The following is a 22,927-nucleotide window of genomic DNA, read 5'->3' as shown; positions in this document are numbered from 1 at the left end:
TTTCTTTGATAAGGAGCCTTCAGCTTCACTGAGTTACTCTCCTTTGGCTGCAGTTCTAAGCAACTGATACATCACTCCTTTGGACAATATTGTAGAATTTTCCTCCAGGAAGTTTACATCTGCCATCTTAATCCTAAGGTCACTTATTTTCCACGAATCTTTACTTGGCTAGGGTTTATATAAGTGTACTGCATACGTAGTCACAGCCCTGTGTTTCTCTGATGAAAGCTTTCTGGCCATGACCCTGCTGTTCTCAGCTCAGCCTAGTGGTTGGAGATTGTTTTGAAAAGAGGGAAGCCCAGCCCTAGGTTCTTGGGTTCTTGCAGGCAAAGCTCGCACAGCATTGAGTTGGGAGGGCAAATGCCAGGTAGATGAGTGGTGAGAACCTGTTTTGTGTGTGTGTGTGTGTACACTGTGGGATATTTGAACACTGTGTGAAAATACATTGCTGTGATTGGTAGTTTTGAAGAGGTTTGGGGGGACTTCCCGTGACAAAGAGGACTCTGGGAAAACGAGAGGCAGAGAAGTCAGCAAGATAAGGAATGAGGCAGACACACAGAATGGGGTAGAGGTAAAAGCCATGTGGTAGAACGTAGGTGAAGACAAATGGGTTAATTTAAGTTATGAGCTAGGTAGAAACAATCCCCAGCTATAGACCAAGTTTTCAAAATTAATAAAAAGTCTCTGTGTCATTATTTGGGAGCTGGCTGGCGGGACAGGAAAAGACTAGCTGCATGTATCTTCAGAGGACACAGATGAAGGTGCTGGTTCATGGATCTGAATTCTTAGCCTCTTCTACTCCAGGCCAGGGAGGTCACACTTCTTGCCCCTGCACTTTGCAGTCCCCCTGTCTTGAGTTATTGCTGATGACTTTAGCAAGCATGTTTTGCCAGCCAACAAGCCCAGTGCTTCCAGGTAAGGAGTGTGAGCTCCCACACGCTCCACCCTTGCATTTCCCCAGAGCTGGGCGAATGTTGCTCAGGGCCTACTTAGGGTGCACACTGGCCTCCACTGTCAGACAGCAGGGTGCGGCTCTGAAGGCACTCACAGCACCCTCTGGACCCTCCCGCTGCCTCACAGCCGAGCCACCTCACCCCATTAATTCCACAAAGGACACCATCACACACAGCACTGCGCACAACCTAAAACTCAAAGGAAAAGGGCCTACACTGAAGGAACTTTCCATTGTTCTCTGCTGTTTGCCAGCCTGTGCGTTACCTGTCCATCACATAAGGCCAAGGAATCACAGGTTTCGTGGGCTGAGTAGGTACAGCAAGCATTCCCTCTTGAGTTTCACTCTGTTGGTTGCTGTGACTAAACTTCATTTGTCCTCCTTCTACCCCTGCTTGTGTGTGTGGCAGGGAGCGCTCTTTCCTCAAAGCCACTTCTCAAGCAAAAACCAGGGCATCCTTCTGACAAAATTCACATGCACAATCATAAAAAAAATTGAGACAGATTTGGGTCAGAGCACAGTAGTTTTAGGTTTCCTATTTCAAATTCTATCAGCTCAGTTGCTGCTTCTGTGTGGGTGAGAAAAGCCCCTCAAACCTTGACAGGCACGACAGCTCCAGGTCTCTAATGACGACAGCACATGCCACTCTAATGCAAGGTCAAAGCAGTTCCAACATGCTGAACTTTAGATCTATATTTCAAGCTAATGTGCTGTCATGTGATCTTGGCATATTTCACCTTCAAATACAGTTTCCAGCCATGATCGTTCTCATTCAGTGATAATGATTCTCCACCGTAAATGCTTCCTGTACCCTAGGACAGTGACTAGGCTGGGTAGGAAACCTGGGAGCTACCAAGGGGTCATCTCTCTTGCCTCTTCTGCAGTTTGAAAAATCACTTTGGATGTATTTTATTATTTATTTTATGCTCATTTGTGTTTTGCCTGCATGTGTATATGGGCACCATGTGTGTGCCTGGTGTCCACGGAAGTCAGAAGAGCGCACTGGGTCCCTCAAAACTGGAGTTGTGGGTGACTGTGAGATAGTCTATGGGTGCTGGGAAGTAAACCCAGGTCCTCTGCAAGGGCAGTAAGAGCTCCTAACTAGAGCCACCTCTCTAGACCCCATCCTCCTTCGTTGTCGATGAGAGTCAGTTTGTAAGAAGCTACCCGACTGTCTCTGTTACGTTCTTAGCTCTCTCCTCTCACAGTGGAGGGACAGAAAGCAATGTGTTTTTTTTTTTATCTTCCCAAATGCTGACACAGTAGGCATTTAATATGGTCTTCATACTGCAGGGTTTTATCCTTGTCCCAGGCCATTCACAACCCTCACTGGTCTTACCTGAAGGTACGTGTGATGATTAACCTCTGTTGTCAACTTAACGGGATTTAGAATGCCCATGGAAACGAACTATCACAGTTCAGAGTGTGTCTCTGAATGTGGACAGCAACATCCCATGGCTGGTGCCCAGTCTTCAATATGGAACTCCTCCTTGGGCCAAGAGACTAGACAGAAGGCTGTGGCCAGTCCTGGCTGGGTGACACTGTCACCCAAGAACTCTTAGAAATGACAGTGCTCTTTGGGGGCCCAAAGGTCTTCCCAGCAGCGCACTGATAACAATTCATAATGGCTTACTCGGTGACTTTTGCAAAGAGAGAACAGTTGTCAGGTGGGCCTATTTCCCTTGTTTTCATTCCTGAAGCCAGTATGAGGGCCATGAATACCACAGCCAGACAAATGAGATTACTTTGCTGTTGACAGCATGCTTGCAGAGGTGACCACACATTGGTGGAAAATGTCCTTGTGGCTTTAGTGGTTCCTCATGGAGGTACTCCCTCCCTGAGGGACTCCCCTCACGAAGGTATCTATCATGGAGGTATACACTCATTGAGAGATCCCCCTAGGGAGGAATCCCCTCATGGATGTATAGTAATGGGAGCCCCTTGTCTGAAATCCTCAACAGTTTTGATGACAAACCGAAAATCCACTGAAAAATATCTTTTAAAACCATGCAACTGTGAGAATGTACTACACATGCTATGCATCATCCTTTGTGAGATAGCTTGTATGCATTTTCTTGCAGGTACAGCTGCATATTTCACTCTTAAGTCCCCCTTGTCGGGTCATTCACACTGCAGGAGGCTTTCCATTTGATGAACCCCAACTGGTGACGTTTAGAAGGGACTCCACCCCTCCCGGCGCCAATTTTCTTGTGTATGTGTTAGTACGCACATGTGTATATGCCTCTGTGTGTGTGTGGGGGGGATGCAAGTGTGTACATGTGCATGCGAAGGCCTGAGGCTGGCGCAGGAATAATCTCGGATTAATCACTGATATCCCACTAGCCAGTGGGCTCTGGGTCTTCTGAAGCTGGACCTACAGGAGGTTTGTCAGGCCCAGCTGGCAATTATGTGGGTTCCGGGGATCTGAACTCTAGTCCTTGCATTTGGTTGGTAAGGGCTTTCTATAGAAGCCCTCTCCCCAGGACTCAGCTCTACTTAAAAAAATTTTATTTTTACTGTATGTATGTATGTATGTATGTATGTATGTGTACCATGTGTGTGCATGGTGCCCATGGAGGTCAAAGAGGGCATCAGATCCCCTGGAACTGGAGTTACAGACGGTTGTGACACTATGCAGTTGCTGGGAATTGAACTCAGGTCCTCTGGAAGAGCAGCCAGTGCTTAACCACCGAGCCATCTCTCCAGCCCCTGGATTCCACTCTTGATGACGAATCTGAAAAGCTCTTTTCCTAGTTCTGGTCCTGAAGTTTCTCCTCACAATGTTTGTCTCACAAATTGTCATTCTTTTGGGCTCCAAGTGCACAGCGCAGTCTGAGTTCACATCTACAGAAGGCGTGAAGCTTAGGAAGAGATTAATTTTCTTAACTCTGGGTGAAAAATGTATTTTCCATGTTTGTGTGTGCACTTGTGTGTCCATATTTGGAGCAAGTATGAAGTTCATGTGTGGAGTCTACAGGTCAACCTCAAATGTTCTTTCTCGGGAGTGCCATCGTGCTCTTAAAGACAGGCTCACTCATGGCTCTGGAATTTGCCAAGTGCCAGGGCTGGCCTGACTGGGCGCCCAGGGACTCAGCTGTCTCCACCGTCCATGCTGGGAGTACAGGTGCATGCTGCCACGCCAGTCTATGATACTAACATAAATAGCTTTCTAAATTCTTACATGAAAAATTGAAATTTAGAAGTTCAGATGTGAATGTGTTATTTTGTTTTTTCCATTTTCTTTTCCGTTAGCCTGAAATGAAGTTGAAAGTTCCTGCGAGACCTGTCTTCTTTCTTATCTAAAAGCTTGCGGCGGTGTTTCTAGATGGATCCAAGAAAGGAGGAGGAATGCTCTTGTTTTCACCATTTCATTATTTCGCTGAGCTTCTGACGGCGGGATCAAGTGACCTATAGGTGTTTTATTTTATAATATTATTCTTTTTTATTTTAACTTTTCTGTCAATTGAGAATTTCATACATGTATATAATGCAATTTGCACAAATTCATCACTATTCATGTCTTCTTTTTTCAAATCGGCTGGGTCTTCCTGAATGTGCATGGACCACATCCTTGAAGACAACAGAATCTCTCTGCCCCTGAAGCCATCAAGTGCTAACAGTTCCTTAGCTGGGGGTGGGGGCAGGGACTTCACAAGCCCCTCCCAGTCCAGGCTGGGATTTTGGCTGGCTTGGCCCCCTTGCAGGCTTTATCTGTGTAGTACAGTCACTCTGAGTTCATGTGTATAACAGTCCTGTCTTGTCTGGCAAATACTGTTTCCTGCAGACTTCTGCTCCTTTCCCGCCCCATCTCTTCCGGTCTTCCTGCTGCTCTTCAATGATGATGTTCTTATGTGCAAACCCAGAGACCCAAAGATAGTGACTCCACCCTTTCTTCATCCCACTGAGCCATGGGATGCAAAGTCCAGACACCACATCACTGCTGACCTCAGCTAGAGTCCAGCACTCACTCAGGTCATTGTTTTCCATCCATGTGGCTTTTTGTCTCAGTGATGATTATTGGAGACTGTCTCATGGCCCTGAAGGGTGTTCGGCTTTCTGCTTGTGTGATGTTTTGGAAAGAGCATACTTTTTACTAATAGCAGGTAGTTAAAAGGTAATCAGTCATTTCTAAGAGGAAGTCTCCAAGGTTTGGAAGGACCAGGCCACTGTGTGGGCTCCATTCTTTAGACAGAGGTGACTATGTCCGGGTGGAAAAACGAAGCTGAGAACTGGCAGGCATGCAACATGCACGCATTCATTTCTCTCCACTCTCGACAGATGTGACCGTCTACTTTTAGCTCCCGCCATGTCTTCCCTGCTATGATGAACTATAACTGGAGCCGTGAGGTGCAATAAGCTCTTTCTCACCTAAGTCGCTTTCCCCCTCCCCCAGGGCATTTTATCATAAGATAAATAAAACTAGGACAGTATGTAATTAAAACAAATAAGGCAAGGCTAATATCTTTTTACCCAACTGTCCCCTGGGGTAAATGCTAACTGCTTACACTTTATTGGCGATTTCTACAGGTATACTGTTGAGGCACACCCGCAGTGAGTGTTTCTGATGAATTCAAATGAGCACGCATGGGCTAACAAAGACAGGATTATTTACACTTCACCGTGACTCCTTGGTTTGCCAAGCAGCTTGCCTTGAAGAAAGACAAGTGTGATGGTTTATTTTGGGGAATAATTATGTAAATTGCATAAACTGACTGAGTTGTCCACACTGACAGTTATCCTGGGAGATGTTTATAAAATGTTGGAAAGATTGTGATAGATGCTGACCAACCTAGAATGCAATGAACTCTGATGCTACTGAAGGCAACCTGAGCAGCCCCGAGGTTACCCCCTGCCCAAGAGTCCAGCAGAAGGAAGACAGAGTCAGACTTCTAAGACTTCCACACACTCTTTACCTTTGTAGCCCTTTCTTTCGTGCTGCCTTTCCTCTCCTCTTTTTTGGCTTTTTTGGGCTTACCCTCCTTCTTCTCCTCTTTTTTCTTTTTCTTTTTGAGTTTTTCTTCTTCCTCTTGACTGGCTAAAATATCCTCAATAACCTACAGAAAAGACCAAAAATGATCATGTAGCACCTAACCCACCATGACCAAGAGGAGGACGGTTTCCCCATCCTGCTGGGCTCCAACCCTGCTGGAAGCAGCCACCTAGCTTGAGGAGGATTTGTCAGGAGGAGCTGTCTGTCCACTCTCGGAGGAGGGATAGTCGGAGGTCAGACACCTCTCTCCACAGCTACACACTTTTTGGGGGGTTGCTTTAACACTAGAAGAGGCCATGCTTTCCCCAGCCTGTCAACGGCAGCAGGACATGTCAGTCCTGTCACATTTTAAACCCAAGTCATTCTACCTGAGGACTTCTCCTGCTCTGTTTTCTACCCAGACAATGATTCTCTGTGTGTGTATGTGTGTGTGTGTGTGCGCGTGTATGTGTGCATGTACGTGCATGTGTGTGTACACAGGTGTGTGCATACGGAAGCTAAAGCTTTTCAGCATTTGCCCACTTCAATCGGCTCCTAATAAAGAATGTTTTAATACCTGGAAGAGTTGGTTTCTTTCCCCACAGGTCACTTTCGCATGAGGTTTTGGTGTGCGAAGTCCTTCTGTATTTGTGTTGCTTTTATTGGTTAATGAATAAAGCTGCTTTCGGCCAGTGGCTTAACAGAGTAAAGCCAGGCGGGAAATCCAAACAGGGATGTAGAGAGAGAGAGTAGGTGGAGTGAGGGAGAAGCAAGTAGCCGCCCACAGGAGACAGATATACCAGAACCTTGCTGGTAAGCCACAGCCACATGACACTACACAGATTAATAAAAATTTAAGAGATAAGAGTTAGCCAGAAATACACTTAAGCTATTGGCCCAAAAATATTGCAATTAATACAGATTTCTGTGTGATTATTTTGGGATTCTGGGCAGCTAGGAAATGAACAAGCTGCCTCCCCCAACAAGGTTTGACTGAGTGTCCCCGACTATTTGTTTTCTGCCCAATGCTTAGAGCAGTCACCCTAATTCCCCTCTCTCTCCCAAGACCCCAACAAATAATACTGTGGGGATTTTTTGGATCAATTATATCTATAGAACAATATTCAGCAGAGGTGGGGGTTTGCAGTGCTGATCATCCCAACCAAAGGACAGCCCCCCTCCCTCCCCCCCCCGCCGTTATCTTGCCTGTAACTCTCAGAGCACACCATCATTATCGTGTTTACCATAGACATTGCATCTTTATGGTGGCGTTGGTGCTGCAAGTGGTTTCCGTGATGCTTTCTCTCCACCAATGTTTGCACACACAGACCCACTGCTCTGCTCACTAATAGTGTAAGACTATTGTTTCAGTCTTGATGCTATTCAGTTCTTCAGTTGATCCTCTTTGTTTCTGTATATAGGATACAAATGTAGTACACAATCTCTTGCCCGCTCCAATTTCTGTGTCTTGCCCTTTGTCTTGTCTGAGCGTGCATGGCAGTTCATATAGAACAATGTTTGATAATGGTGGTGTAACAGCCATTCTTGTGTGTTTCTGCCATTAGTGGAACTGTTTCTCATGAATTTAATTAGGCATGACATTGGGTTTCAAAACAAGATAGAAATTCGTTGTTACGTTAAAGAAGGGTGCATATATTTCAAGTTCATTGACTTCAGTTTTTTATTGAGAGGTTCATGCATGCATATAATGTGTTTAGATAAAATCCACCCTCATTCTTAACTCCTCCAAGTCCTTTCCTATCCACTATTTCCTCCCAGCCTCATGTACTTGCTATTTAAAACAGACAGACAGACACTGAGTCTGTATGTGCATTGGTGGGCACAGGACCATCTGCTGAAGCATGGGTAGTCTTCTCAGGGGTCACATCACTGAAGAAAATGAATTTCCCTTCCCCAGCAGCCACCGAGTTCCAGTAGCTCCTTAGCTAGGAATGTAATCTCATAAGCCCCTCCCTGTCCATGCTGGGGTTTTGATTGGTTTGATCTTGTTTTGACTGGTTTGATCTTGTTCAGGTCTTGTGCATGCACTCATTGCAACTTTGGTTTGCTGTCATTTCCATCAAATAAAGTTTCTCTGTGGACATCCTCTTCCTCTGGCTCTTACGATCTTTCCACTTCCTCTTCTGCAATGATCTTGGGCAGTTTATTACTCTGTCCCTCTAGCAAAATAATAGTAGTAGGTTCTTCCTATGGCCTATGACCCACTCAGCCATGGGTTTAGGGTCAAGGAACAAATTATGTCTCATGGAAGGCTTTAGCTCTAATCAGAAAGTATTTGATTATGTCTAGAACGTCCATGCCACTATTGCACCAGCGGGCCTATCTTGCAAGGTCTGTCAGTCCATGGGGTTCACAGCTGGGTGAGATGGTTGAATACTTTCTCCCTCAGTACTGTAAATTGAACCTTCTGGCACTATGAAATCTAGCCAGTAAGGATGAAACTTCCAAGTCCGTACGAGATTGATTTCTCCATGTCCTGTGACTCAAGTGTGTAGTATCTGCAGCAATAGGGTCTCACCATCAACTTCTGGAGGGTAACAAAGAGTAATAGAAATGGCTTGTGATGTTTGAGGGTATCACTGGAACCCCACTGACCAAGTACTTAAAAGAGGTTTTTATTTTTTAGTATCAGAGAGAGAGAGATGCTAGGTTTGGAAAAGGCCCTTCCACATCCATTGGATAAGTCTAGGCTCTTTTCTTCAGGCTACTTCCCATGATGCAGTGCGTTCACATATGCCTTAAACTTTGGCATTATAAAATGATTGTCACTTTATCACCCCGGTTTACCTCTTTAGCATGCTGCTAGTTTTAGTGAGCCAGTATTCCACCCTCCCCCACAGTGCTGGGAATTGAACTCAGGCCTTGATGCATGCTCTCCCGTCTGATCACGCATGGTCCAGGCAGGAAGCTCCAGCCTGATCTCCGTCTCCAGACTGGCAGGCTCAGGCCGCGGATGCAGCCTTGGGTGGAATGCGGTCTATAATTGCTGGTCTTTTCTCGCTTTCCATCAGCTGTCATTTAATGTCAAGCTGCCCTGTGGTCCCCTTTGCTTTACCGGAATGCATTCACCAGGCGCCTGCAGGTTTGTTTTTAGTTTGGCTAGAGTCAGCTCCTCCTTTTCATGTTTCTTGTGGACAACTGAGACATTCCACCAACATTCTTAATCCCATAATCACTGCTCTCTAAACTACAGTGAAGCATGTTTGGCTGCTTGCCCTGATCTGACTTTCAAGACCCTGCTTGTTCCTGAAGACTTGGCGGCAGGGCAAGACATAAACACACACACACACACACACACACACACACACACACACACGAGGAAGAAAGAAAGAAAGAAAGAAAGAAAGAAAGAAAGAAAGAAAGAAAGAGAAACAACACAGTTAAAGTGATGGTCCCTTAGGGCAAGGCCTGCTAAACTGCTAAACTGCCCGGTAACAGTGCTGGCACTGCATGCTTATAGTGTTCTGGGGAGGGCCAGAGTGTGGTATGGAGGAAGGAGAATGATGCTGGCTTCAGAACATGTTCAGCCAAAACATGCCAGGTTGAAGAGGAACCCTTCACCTGACGCCATAGGCAACAGGGCACACAATGGGCAGTCTGCCTTAGGGGCTGGTGTGAAGTCTCCGACCCTGACCTTAAGAGGGGGTACTCCTCTGCATGGTGCTCCAGGTACTTAGATCCTCCTAAGAACACTGGAGGGTTGGGGGGACCGGAGAGATGCTGCAGCAGTTAAAAGCACTGATTGGTTTTGTAGGGGACCTGGGTTCAGTTCCCAGCACTCACAGGGTGGCTCACAAACATCAGTAACTCCAGCTCTAGGGGATCCAATGCCCTCTTCTCTGACTTCTACAGGCACACATGAGATGCACACACATACATATATGTATGCATATGTATATATGCAGGCAAGACATTCATATGCATAAAATAATATAAATCTTGAAAACAAAACACCAAAACCAACCAAACAAGAACAGCTGGGGATGTCACCCCGCTGTAAGGGTGCTTGCCCAGCACTCATGAAGCTGCCTTGGGTTCTGTCTTTAACACCACATATGCATGTAGTGGTGCATACCAGTAACCCCAGGACCTAGGGCCTGGAGTCAGGAGGATCTGAAGTTCAAGGTTATCCTTGATACATAATGAATGTGAGGCTAGCCTGGGGTACAGAGACTATTTCAATGCCTGCCCCCGGGTGTTCTTTATCCATACTATACACAAAGGCAGACATGACCAACTTTGACCAACTCTTACACTCACGCATGGCAGGGGTAATGAGATATGGTACTCAGGGAATATCTGCACAGCCCCATCACTTACATACCATCATGGCTGCCTTCTTGCTATCATGGAAGAGCTGAGTTGTGGCAGAGGGTACTCATAACCAGCTTAAGGTCCTCACTATTTGCCCTGTTTGAAAAAGGCTGCCATTTCTAACTTTTGTCAACCTGCCTAGTTATTTTCTGTAGCATAAATTCTTCAAATTGGTGTCCCTCGGGCAGAGAGCATCCATATTGAAATTCTGGATGTCAACTTGGTCCATGCCCCTTAAGAAATGCCCAGCCATAGTGCTTGAGAGTGACATTTTCCTACAGGCACACCGAGCTGGGTTTCTAGCTTAAAATTTTTATTAGTTGTGTGGATAAAGAGACACAGTAAAACTGTTTGATATTGAAAGGTCTTTGCCAGTAATTAAAACTTTTTTCTTAAAAAAAAAAGTTCTGTTCATATTTTTGGTGTCTTTTCTACAGAGACGATGATTTATTACTTTGTAAAGACTCTTTAAATATGGACGAACTATTCATCAGAGATGCCGCCAAGCATTTTCCTTAGTTTTTCATGACTCTAACTTCACTGACGGTATCATTTTTAACTGCTTGAGTTTTGTGTAGTCTGTTATATCAGTCTGTTTTTTATTTGATTTCTGCCTATGGCAACATGCTTCCAAAGTTATTCCCCACCCTTCTGATTATTAAATATTCCAGCAATTTCTTCTGGCAATTTGCAGTCTAATATTTTTACATGTAAATATTCAGTATAAAAAAATTTATTTTGCAAGTCAGGGGAGGCTAAGGATGTAATGAACTCTGCTACAGAGGGCCTGGCCGTCTCCTTACCTGCTGCTCCGTTCTCCCTTCTTTCAAAGGGACCGTTAGGATGACTGAGTTCTCATTTGGATCTGAATTGGCTTCTGAACACATTATTCTGCAGTTGGCCTCTGTGACTTGACTTTCAGAACCACAGTTTATTAACTGTGAGTTTGCCCAGGTTGCTTGATCTTCACAGGGTTAATCTGCATGTCTTTGCATAGCAGCTGGCACAGAACGTTCTCTTGGTGAGTGAATGTGTTGCTACTGTGGCCATCATCTTCTATTCTTTTCCTAATTCTGTGGCATCACGGCCGTTACGGACTCTTTCACTAACTCTTTTTGGAGATGTCCATGCGTTCTTGCATGCAAACTTGAAAATATGGTTGTCAATATAAAAATGACCTTGGTTTTGGTTGAAATTGCATCAAGGATGGGGATTAATGGACAACGTATATTTCTATTTTATTGAGTCTTCAGGGAAATGATCCAGCAATCTCTTTGTCTCACTAACGCTTCTCTTACCTCCCCAGTCAAATTTTACCCCCGCAATGCTGGATTTCATGTTGAGATTACTGCATTTTCTAGGAAAATAACCCAAAATGTAAAAATAATAAAATAATGCTTCAAGTATTTATAACTGTCTGTTTTAAAATCTTATTGCATTTGCTAGAGTTGCCAAGGAAATATTAGGTCCGAGAGAAGTCACCTTAGAGCTAGGGAGAGCAGTCTGAGATGTGGGCAGACAGGAGAGAGCATCCTGAGATGCAGAGATCGTGAGAGAGAAGCTTGAGGTATGGAAGATGGGAGAGTGAATGGCCGGAGTCCGTGGTCTGATGATGGGGGATGGGGAAGGAGGGATGGCTAGGTACCAGAAACCAGAACTCAGACTGCTAGGAACTGACAAGAAAAGTGGCTTGATATGACATCACAGTCTTTTCAAAACTGGACAGGAGAAAGAAAGAATTGATCATAAAACAAACCAGAAAGGATATGTGTGATGATATTCACCCTAGGATGCGTCATGTAAGTAATTCTTCTTCTTTTTTTTTTTTTTTGTTTTTTTCGAGACAGAGTTTCTCTGTGGTTTTGGAGCCTGTCCTGGAACTAGCTCTTGTAGACCAGGCTGGTCTCGAACTCACAGAGATCCACCTGCCTCTGCCTCCCGAGTGCTGGGATTAAAGGCGTGCGCCACCACCGCCCGGCTCATGTAAGTAATTCTTAGAAAATCCTGGAGATATACTGTGAATCCATCCACATCCAAGTCTAAGGAATTGTGACTATGGCTTAACCACTTTTTATTGTCATGCATTGCTTACCTGTTCTGGGGTCTTGTTCGAGAAGATGATAGCTGAGCCTCCTTCTTCTTCGTTGGGGTAGTCTGGAAATGTACCCGTTAAATTCCTGCAGAGAGAAAGAATGCAATTTGAAAGAGAGCGAGACGAGTGTCTTTGGAAATGCCCCACTTGCCAACCCGTGTGTGTTAATATCAGTAAGTGGTGGTGGGGACCCCTGTGCCGGTGCTGGCAGAATCTCTGAGTAGCAGAGGAATAGGGACAAGCAACCTGAGGTTTCCTGCCCCTGGGGACATGCTAGTCTAAGGGGGACATCTCTCTCTTAGACAGATTCTATTTTTCCTCCTCTGTCTCCCCTCCTCCTTTTAATATCAAGATGCTTTGTGGTTTAGTTTCAACAAAGCCAGAAACACAAATCATTTCTTCCTGTTTAAAATTTAGGGTAAACACAGGACTTTGAAACTAAACAGAAGGGTGGAGTTGAACAAACGGCATGTCCAGAAAGTGTCCGAAACCTTTAGGTTTTAGGAAGTCTAGGCCCCCATGTTTGATAGGGTCCAACAAGAATTTCTTTCTCTAACCACATAATTTCTCCACAGAGAAGGCAGACTGTAGAATTTAGTGTGGAGAATTACCGAAGGGGGATGTGGTCATTATTTATAAGAGAAGCTGACTTTGGCATAAGTGTTACACTTATTCCATGTGTAGGAAAATATACTACACATATATAATTCAGCAGCTGAATTAGAGCCTTTCCTTCCCAGAAGCAGGGAGCCCAAAGCTTGGAGGAGGTGGCTATGTTTAACAGCTTCTCAGACTCCTGCTTCAAGGTACTCTTTTCACATTTAACGATTTTTTCACACTTAACGATTTTTGAGGATCTCTAAGGGTTTCGGTTTCTATGGGTTGCACTATTGGTATTTACACTATTAGATGTTAAAACTCAGAAAATGTTAAAATATGTATTTCTACTTCACTTAAGAATAAGAAACCTATTATCAGAGGAAGAAATTAATCACCAGCCTTATCCAGCTCTGAACATGCTGAGCTACAATAACCAGTGGCCTAGCAAGGCAAGCCCATGGCTACACCAGCGACACAAGGGTCATGGGGGTGACCGACCGCATTCTGATTGGATGGAAGTCCAGCTTTACAAGAGGAAACTCATACCTAGCGCCATCATTTAGGACAAGAACCTACAGCTAGACAGGTCATAGGCCCCAGGGAAGAACTTCCTACTATTTTTCTACTAAATGGAAACAGAACCAAATCAATTCCTAATGAGTTATCACTATACCCACAGATTAGCACGTTTCTCAACTATCGTCGGGAAACTTCTGTTTGTAGAAGATGGCACTGGCTAGTTCTCTGTCGACTTGACGCAAGTCAGAGTCATCAGAGAGAAGGAAACACCAATTGAGAACATGTCTCCATAAGATCAGGCTGTGGGGCAGGCCTGTGGGTTATTTTCTTAATTAGTGATTGGTCAGAGAAGGCCCAGCCTGGGATGTATTAAAAAAAAAAAAGAGTAAGGTGATCAATGTGATGAACAAGCCAGGAAGCAGCACCTCTCCGTGGCCTCTGCATCAGCTCCCGCCTCCAGGTTCTTGCCCTGTTTGAGTTCCTGTCCTGACTTTCTCAGTGACAGACTATGATAGGAAACATAAGCTAAATAACCCCCCTTCCCCACCTTGCTTTTGGTTATGGAGTTTCATCACCGCCATAGTAACCTTAATTAGGACAGCGACTGACATAGAGACCCATAGAGACCCACACCTGGCCTAAATGAAGACAGCAAGGGACTGCAGAATGCTCAGCCCTAAACGGCACATTTAAATCACACTCCCTTCTCCCAAGGTTCAGGAGTCACTGTGGATGAGGGGGTCGAGAGAGTGTACGATTTAGACACAGCAGATGACTCCAAGGTAAGAGCGTCTTCTGGACACAATGGGGCAGCTGTACATAGGGGCTCAGAGTGATGGTGACAGCATTGCACAAGACCTGTGTGAGCTCAAGCCAGCCCAAATCCCAACATCAAGGGACAGGGGTGGTCTTGAAGACCCAGCTCTAGCCAAAGCACGACTGGCGATAATAGAGAGGGAGAGTCAGATCTCTTTAAGAGTGTAACCCCTGGTAGGTTGGCTATGCTCCAGTGGAAGGCCACACATCCAAGAATGTATGGGCAGCACAAAATGCCTTGAAGAGCACAAGGAAAAGGAGAAAATGAAGAAGTCAGGTGGGTAGGTGTAGTAATAGGGGCGGCGAGGCTGCGTCCCCAGCACCCCGGCTGCCTGGCTAGCTTATGCCCGAAATAACAACACACAAACTGTATTCATTTAATCACTGCTTGGCCCATTTCTATCTAGCCTCTTCTCAGCTAACTCTTGCACCTGGACTAGCCCATGTCTAATATTCTATGTAGCACAGCTAGGTGCGCTTACCGGGAAGATTCTAGCCTACATCTATCCTGGGTCGGAGCTTCATCGCGTGTCTGCCCAGGAGCGGAGAGGATGGCGTCTCTCCTGAGGCATCTGCTCCCAAGAGGAGAGCTGTGGAATCTGAGCTCACTTCCTCTTCCTCCCAGCGTTCTGTTCTGTTTACTCCTCCCACCTATCTTCTAACCAATGAGGGCCAAGCAGTTTCTTTTTATTTAACCAATGACCTTCCTCCATCAGGTAGGGAAGGGGGCATGGACCTGGCAGGAGTTGGAGAGGGGGTAGATACGATCAACATACATTGCACAAAATGCTCAGAGGAGTGGCAAACGAACAAGAACCAACCATGCATATGTTTGAATAGATAGAATTCTATGAGCAGTAAACACAGTTTCCAAAGTCTTAGACTTTTCAAGACTACTGGAATCTGGTTTAATGAGATCTTGTTGGGTGCTCTACTCTGCTTCCACGCTCCAATATGCAGCAATAGGTTGTGCTAGCCGGAAATTCAGGACCTCTGGTCTCACGCACACCTGTAAGCGTGAAAGGAAGGAGCGTGCTGACAGTCTCCCAGGCAACTTGGGACATCCTGCTGTGACTCGACATTGCAGCTGGACGATAAGGAATCAACCATCTCAGCAAACATCTCCTCCGTCACTAAGTCACTGGTCTGACAGGGTGTGCTGGAAATGTCAGGCCCTGCTCATTGAGAAGATGGGGGTCTACTTGGTTCTTCAAGGTCAACCAGACTGGTGATGGGTCGTCTTCCAGTTTCTAGGCTAGCTTAATTGAGGTGGAAAGACCCACTCTAAGTGTTGTTGGTATCCTCCCAGGGGCTGTGATCTCACACTGGAGTAAAAGGGGAAGTGACAGTACCTGGGAGGCAGAGGAAGGTGGGTCTCTGTGAGTTCTAGGCCAGCCTTGTCTATGTAGTAAGCCCTTGCCTTAAGGAAAGAGAGGTAGAGACCGAGCAAGTTGTGTTTGTGTATTTAGAAACACGCAGGTAGGCATGCACACACAAGCACAAACACACGCACACACACCACCACCACCACCACTACCAATAATAACAAGAAGCAGTACAAAACGAAGCCATGAATTTGAAAGAGAGCAAGGAGGGGTTTATGGGAGGGTTCGGAGAGAGGAAAGGGAAGGGAGAAATGATATAAATATGATCTCAAAAACTAGAGGATATTGCTGGGCACCAGCATTTATTTCTTTCTGCTTCCTGCCTGCAGATGCAATGTGACCAGCTGCCTCAGGCTCCTGCCTCCATGACTGCCCTGCCACCTTAGACTGAATCCTCCAACTATGAGCCCAAACAGCCTCTTTCTTCTGTAAGCTGCTCTTGCCTGGGATCTCGTCACAGTAGGAAAAGCAGGGCAATGCCAAGGATACCGTTCATTAGCACTGGGAACTATTGAGACCTTGCAGCTCTCAGCCACTGTGTGAGGACCCCCACTTCACTTCTCAATACTTGTGTTTGGAATGTGTTGGCAACTGTCTTCCTACCACTCCCACTAACAAGACCTCTATAGCACCTCTGCAAGTGACACCATCATTTGACTTTTTCCTTGTATCGTTGAACTCAAACTGAGCCGGGCGGTGGTGGCGCACGCCTTTAATCCCAGCACTCGGGAGGCAGAGGCAGGCGGATCTCTGTGAGTTCGAGGCCAGCCTGGTCTACAAGAGCTAGTGCCAGGACAGGCTCCAAAGCTACAGAGAAACCCTGTCTCAAAACAAACAAACAAACAAACAAAAACAAACAAAAAAAAACAAAAACAGAAATTTAGTCACACACACACATCACTTTTCATTGTGTGTATATATGTGTGTCTGTGTTAGAGTATTGTATGTGTGTGTGTGTGTGTGTGTGAGAGAGAGAGAGAGAGAGAGAGAGAGAGAGAGAGAGCAGTGTTAGGTCTCCTGTAGCTGTAGTTACAGGAGGTTGTGAGGCACCCGAGGTGGGTTCTGGGAACTGAACTTAGGTCCAGTGCATGCTCTTAACCTTAATGACTGAACCATCTCTCCAGCCTTGGGACTTACATTTTTCCTCCCCCCCCAAAACCAAATTCACACGATCCCATTTTGCCTGTTCTTCTTAATTTTAGAATGTATCAGTTTTCATAGCAAGAGTTAATATGAGAATTCACAGTAACTTTTGTAAAATAATTTAAATGTATCCATCTTCATGATTGTGCTTTATGTCTTGTAATTTATGTTCTGCATGTCCCTGAGCATTTTAGCCTTTAGGTGTGAGAGCTACAGAGCAGAAAGGCTGATAGTCTTGTAAAACAGAACGGCGGACGCTATTTAGACTTCCATGGTAATTTCAGCTTTGTTTTCGGGGCTCGACAGCTGTGACTGCAGGGGATGCCCTTCTGGAAGGAGCCGCCCTCCCTGAAGGAACCGAAGACCCCAAATTATACAGTGTCAGGACCTCAAATTATACAGTGTCAGTGCCAAGATGCTTTTGATTAACGGTGGAAAACCAAGTATCTGTCTTGGGGAATCCTATGCCTCTGCCCCCACCCTCACCCCATGGCATACTCTCCCCGGCTGTCTTGGATCCCAGGGGTGGTGGAAGCTGATACCTGGATACAAGCAGTCATCCCACCCATGGAATGAGCATCCATAGGCATGTACCTGGAATACTTGACTGCTTCAGATGAGAGCACTGGTGTGGAGCTCCGATGTGCTCCACGGAGCACGGCCTGGAGTCGTTCTTGGCTGTCTCTTTTCCATTCCACCTTCCTAGCATGTGTCAGGGGTGACTGGTATACATCACCGCATTGAACCCAGGACACCACCACCGAGCACTTGCTTACACCATGAGCTGGTCTCTTCTTACTGTTCTGTGGCCACCTGGGGTGGATTGCAGGGGAGTGACCCCTTTAAAACATGAGCCATAGTGTGCCATTTCTTTGCTCAAAGGTCACCAATTCTTTGAAAACATAACTCTTGTCCATATCATTAGAATAAGCTTTGGTCCAGCTCTCCTGGGACAATTGATACCAGGGCCCCTTTTATTCTTAAAAGGACTTAAGCTGTCCTGGTTTGTGACTTAAGTTATGTGGTTTCTCCAATAACCCTGGCCCCCTGAGACACTGTACCCTGCCTTCCTCACCCTGTCTCTGGGACCTTTGTCTGCATGTCTAGCTCTGGTGCATCTGGCCACCTTCTGGTTTCTTCCCTCATTTTAAATCTGCTCAAATTCATAGTGTTGGACAGATTCTGCCTAACCATACTACATGGCACAAACTGACCAAAGATAGTAACTTTACTCTCACTTTACAACCCAAGATCTGGTAGAGGCACAAATCCGTGGAATGAAGAAGGTCAAATAGTTTGGGGGTCTCTCTCTGCAGTCTAGAAAATAGTTTAATAAAGGCAAGGATCTTTTCAGTTTAAAATGAACTTTGAGGCAGAATTTTCTGCACAGTTCTGAGATGTTCAATATGCTGAGATTATGCATAATTATTAAAATTACAGCTTTCCCTCAACTATGATTCTAAAGCCTTGATTATCTTTAAACTTGCACTGTCTTGCTGACATGCAGCGGGTAGCATGCTGAAAAGCTGTTCCAGAATTCTGCCTTCTCCCCACCTCCTCACCCATTTCCATTCACGCTCAAATTGCCACAACAGGCGTGGTCAGAGAAGGCTCTTCAAGTGGGTGTCAGAACCACCAGGTGGAACAACCTCTGCAGAGAGCTTTATGGGAAATAGCCAGAGCTACCTGCTTGGGACCTACTGGTTCACCCTTGTCTACAGAACAACACAGGGGAGAAGGGGTGGAGAGGGTGGGATGCTGGGAGGGAGAAGTGGGGGAGGTGAGGGAGCGAAGGCAGCTAACTAGGAACGGAAAGCTAGAAAATGGTTGCTGTCTTGGCAAAACAAGTCTTCAGAAGTCACGAACTGTTTGTCGACACCACAAGCAAACACTGGCCTATTTTATTAAGGGCTGATATTTTCTAAAGCAAGCATTTCAACTTTGAGGGGTATTTATTTATTACATGTGCATGCTCATATGTGTGCATGTGTGTACGCATACTTGTGGAGGCTGGAGGACAACCTTTGTTGTTACAGGCTCTCCACTGGCCTGGAACTCACCAAGCAGGCTGTAAAGGCAGCAAGTCCCAGGAACCTTTTGTCTCTACCTTTCTCATTAATTTGTCTGTTACATAGATTCTGGGGGTCAAATTCAGGTTCCTGAGTTTACGAGGGGTAAATAATTTACTGAATGAATGACCTCCCCAGCGCATAGTATTTTATTTGTATCAAGACAAATATTAACTTCCCAAAAGAAAACTTTTAGTTTTCTTAATGTGTTTCCTTAATGCATTTCCTGAAATGTATTGAGAAAACGAAAACACTAAATTTTAGAGATTATTTAATATTTTTAACAGAATGAATGTCACCTCTCCATCACTAAATGATAAATCACCTCTCGAATGTTGAGAAACAAAAGCCCAGAGAGCAAGCTATCCAGCCAAGGGGGAGCCTTGGGTGCTCATCCCTGCTCGAGGCCACCAGACTCTAGCTGTGTAAGCTGGGTGCCCTGGAGCTCCACTGTGGTGGAGAAAGTTCTAGATAGTAGCCTTGGACATTTCCTTTTCTTCTTCTAGGATCAACCACAGGGCTTGACTCTCAGTGCTTTGATCCCAACTTCTCCAGCCCCACTCCTCCTCCATTGTGACTGTGGCCTCGGGACCTGGCTTTCATCCTTCTGTCTTGGCTCTCTCAGATGTGGCAGTGTCCTCCAGAGCCTGCCTCAGTCTCCGACAAGAACACTGGGCAGGCACCATGGAGCCCAGGAACCGCTAGACAGACTGCCTCCAATTCCAGCTGTGGCCAGCAGGCCTGTCAGGGCCGGTCTTCACACAGAGGATTTTATACCATATTTGTGAAACATTTACCTGGTTTCTGAGAGACTCGGACAGTAAGTACTGTTGGCTTCTCTTTCTGGGGCATTAAAGAGCACCCGCCTGTACCTCTCAGCTCCAAGACAGAGAGGCTACCCTGGACTCCTGTGGGGAGACAGCAGCCAGCCTTTCCTGCCCTGCCCTGCCCTGCCCTACTCAGACCTACTCAGCCCACCTCAGCCACTTTAGGTTACAGCCGGGGAGTGGGGGGTAGGCATCTCAGCTAACAACAGCCTGTTCCTCAACATCAAGCGTTCCGTGCAAGAACCATGCTCCAGAAGCTAAGTTCTCATGGTTTTAAGCAGAGGGAACAGAGCTGTACCTCACGCTCACCACGTTCTTCTTCCCACTGAGTGTTTTCAAGATGCTGGAACTGCATCAAACACCCATCAGCTCCTGAAACAATGATGCAGCTCCTAGCGGGAAAGACCCAGCGATGGGGGCCATCAGCACTCCTTGCTTTTGCTTAAGAGCAAAGGGGGCAACAGGAGATGCCCTGTGCTTGAGTTTTCAGGGCCTGGGGACAGGGAAGGCCTGAGGGTGGCCTGGAGCAGAGATGTTGAGCTCTTTAATCCACTTCAGTATTGCTTTCTTCAGCACAGCAAGTAGGAATGATGTGTCAAATGAAATAAACCGCAGAGCAAAACAATTTGTAATCACGGCCAACTGTCATACTCGGCTGGGTTCACTCCTTCCTTAGAGTCTTAATACTAAATAGACGTCATCATTTTGGCGGTGGGTTTGCCCAATTTTATTTTAAAATATTTATGCTTCTGTGGCATCTCTCCCAGGACATTAAATTCTCTGTTTCTGTTACCAGTCGGCTCTAACAATGTAGTTACCGTAACTGTATTTTTATGTTCTGGCTTCCTTTTAAAAATGCATTTATCAGGAATTACTTGTCCCATCTACATCTGTCAGCTCCCGGGCCGCCCTCTTCGTTCACTGATCTACGTTCATGCTTTATTAACACCAAGCAGCCATCTTATTTTTCTTTATAATGTACTTGAGAATACATGGCTATTTGTTCTTCCTCGTTGTCCTTAGCTTCTTATTTTAATCCTAATGACTTTAATAATCATATATCCCGTTCAACAAATAATCCTGTTGGGATTTTAATTGAAACTGTTTTATCCCTATAAATCTCCTGGGCTCAATTCATCGTCTTTCCATTTAGCCAGGAGCAGAGTTCACCTCTCCATCGATTCCAGTGATTCTTTTGTTTCCTCATGGCCTGTGCTCATTTTCACAGAGCTCTGATGGTTCCCTTGCGTATGTCGTCCATCGTCACCCAACGGCATGGTTTCCCACTCTCTGTACGGCGTTTATCCTTGTTACTTCCCCTTGTGCTATCCTGGTTATCAACGCTCATTCATATCATGGCACCAGTTACGGGTAAGAACAAAGGTTGTGCCCATCGTCTGTGAAGTGTGTCTCTATTGAGGATACGGCATCTTTGATTTGTCCATTCATCCTGCATCTGCTCATTCACAATATGCCCACTGAGTATGTGTGGTGTGCTAGACAGTGTCTATGGCCCCGAGAAAAGTCATCAGGTAGAAGATAAAATAGTCTTTCTACACCCAGCTGACATCTTGTCATGTAAAATATCATTACAGTTTATGGCCTTTCCCCCCATGGTTTAGATTTTACGATAAGACAGGGACATTTAACTTGATCAAATGTTTTCTCTCTGCACAAGCAGAAGTGATCAGATGTCTTCAATAATGTCCAGCTTCCCTACTGTGTAACTGTATTTGTGAGGACAGTTAACTAGCATTCTAATTGTTCATCTCTTGGAAAGGCCAACGGTGCTTTTTGAAATATGGAATGAATCACGGAAACTCTGGATGTACTAACAAGGAGGAAGTGAGCAATCAAAACAAAACAGGATGCCATAGACTCCACAGAAGCCCATTTAATCCTGCACAGCAAGAACCGAACAACGTGAGCCCAGCCCACTCTCTGCCCCTTTACCATCGTCTGTAGAATGAATAACGAAACACTACAGACAATTCTGAGAGCAGAAAAACATGGGCAGGCTCTCCTGAGCTAGGGTTTCCATGAAAGAGGGGACATCACACAGCCTCTGACAAAAGGGTGTCCCTAGGTGCCCGAGAGCCCAGTGCACACTCTGACAAGAGAACAGTATATCATACTTGAATTCGGGGCCTACGACAAAACTGTTAACGGCACTGTGTGTGTGTCTATGTGTGTGTGTGTGCGCGCGCATATGCCCATGTATGTGTGCATATGTGCAAGGCATGTGTGCATGTATATGCATGTGTGTATATGTGTGTGCATATGTATGCATATGTTTGTGTGTGTGTGAGTGTGTATGTCTATGTGTGTATGTATGTGTGTGGAGGTGTGCAGAGGTGTGTGTGTATGTGTGTGTGTGTATTGGGGATTGAATTCAGGGCCATGACTCTCTGTATCTTAGAACATACATCTGTACAACTGAGCTACATCCTCAACCTTAAAATGTTTTGCTTTTTGTTTTTTAATTTTGAGGACGGGTCTTGCTAAATTGCCCAGGTTGGCCTTGAACTCACTCTGTGGCCTAGACAGGTCTTGAATTTCTGATCCTCTGGTTTCAATCTCCCGAGTAGGTAGGATTACAGGTCTGTGCCATCAGCCCCCTCTCTGCTTTAGGATTAGAAAGGATGGTTCTATAGCACTGGGTGTGGTGACAGACTCCTATAATACGGCATGCAGGAAACTGAGGCAGGCAAGCACACTGACTGCCCGTGAAGACGCGAATAAACTGAGCTTTGCATAAAGCCTCACACCAGATCAGGGAGCAGCTGGGAGACGGGGTGTACGATAAACAGGATTTTACTGGAAATGAGGAAAGGCGCATGGTAGCCGCCGTTCCTGGGATGGGCTAAAGTAGGAAATCCCCTTGGATAGCTCAACAGTAATTTTCTCAGGCCCACTGCCAGCCACGCCTGGCGATCTGAGTTCAATCCCTGGAACCCATGGGAAGGTAGAAGGAGAGAACTCACTCCACAGAATTGTCCTCCGACCTCTAGCCCTGTGCTATGGCATGGGATGTCAGCTTCTTATAGGATTCATTCAGTGACTAATGTTGTCTTTCTCACTAAAAATATGACGAACATTGAGTGCTGTTTTCCTGCTCTTTTATCTGAGTGGCTGAAGGGGAAACTCTCTGGCCTCGTATTTTTCTCTTAACAAACGGGAGGTGTGGCGTGCTGGTAAAGTTCGGGCCTATTAAAAATTT

General features: G+C 45.7%; 1 protein-coding gene across 1 annotated transcript in view; it reads right to left on the bottom strand.

The window, feature by feature from the left end:
• The window catches only part of Iqca1 (IQ motif containing with AAA domain 1), a 125,027-nt gene that overhangs the window by 64,431 nt on the left and 37,669 nt on the right, over nt 1–22,927 (bottom strand). The window contains exons 7-8 of the mRNA XM_041650471.1: nt 12,349–12,433; nt 5,866–6,006 (exon numbers count right to left, since the gene is read on the bottom strand). Of these exons, the coding sequence (XP_041506405.1) occupies nt 5,866–6,006; nt 12,349–12,433 (226 nt within the window). The remainder of the gene's footprint in view (nt 1–5,865; nt 6,007–12,348; nt 12,434–22,927) is intronic.

This window comes from Microtus oregoni, unplaced genomic scaffold (assembly GCF_018167655.1).
Source record: "Microtus oregoni isolate MIOR12 unplaced genomic scaffold, Mior012 000004F_ref0000308, whole genome shotgun sequence".
NCBI classification, from domain to species: Eukaryota; Metazoa; Chordata; class Mammalia; order Rodentia; family Cricetidae; genus Microtus; species Microtus oregoni.
This window is presented reverse-complemented; position numbering and strand designations above follow the sequence as displayed.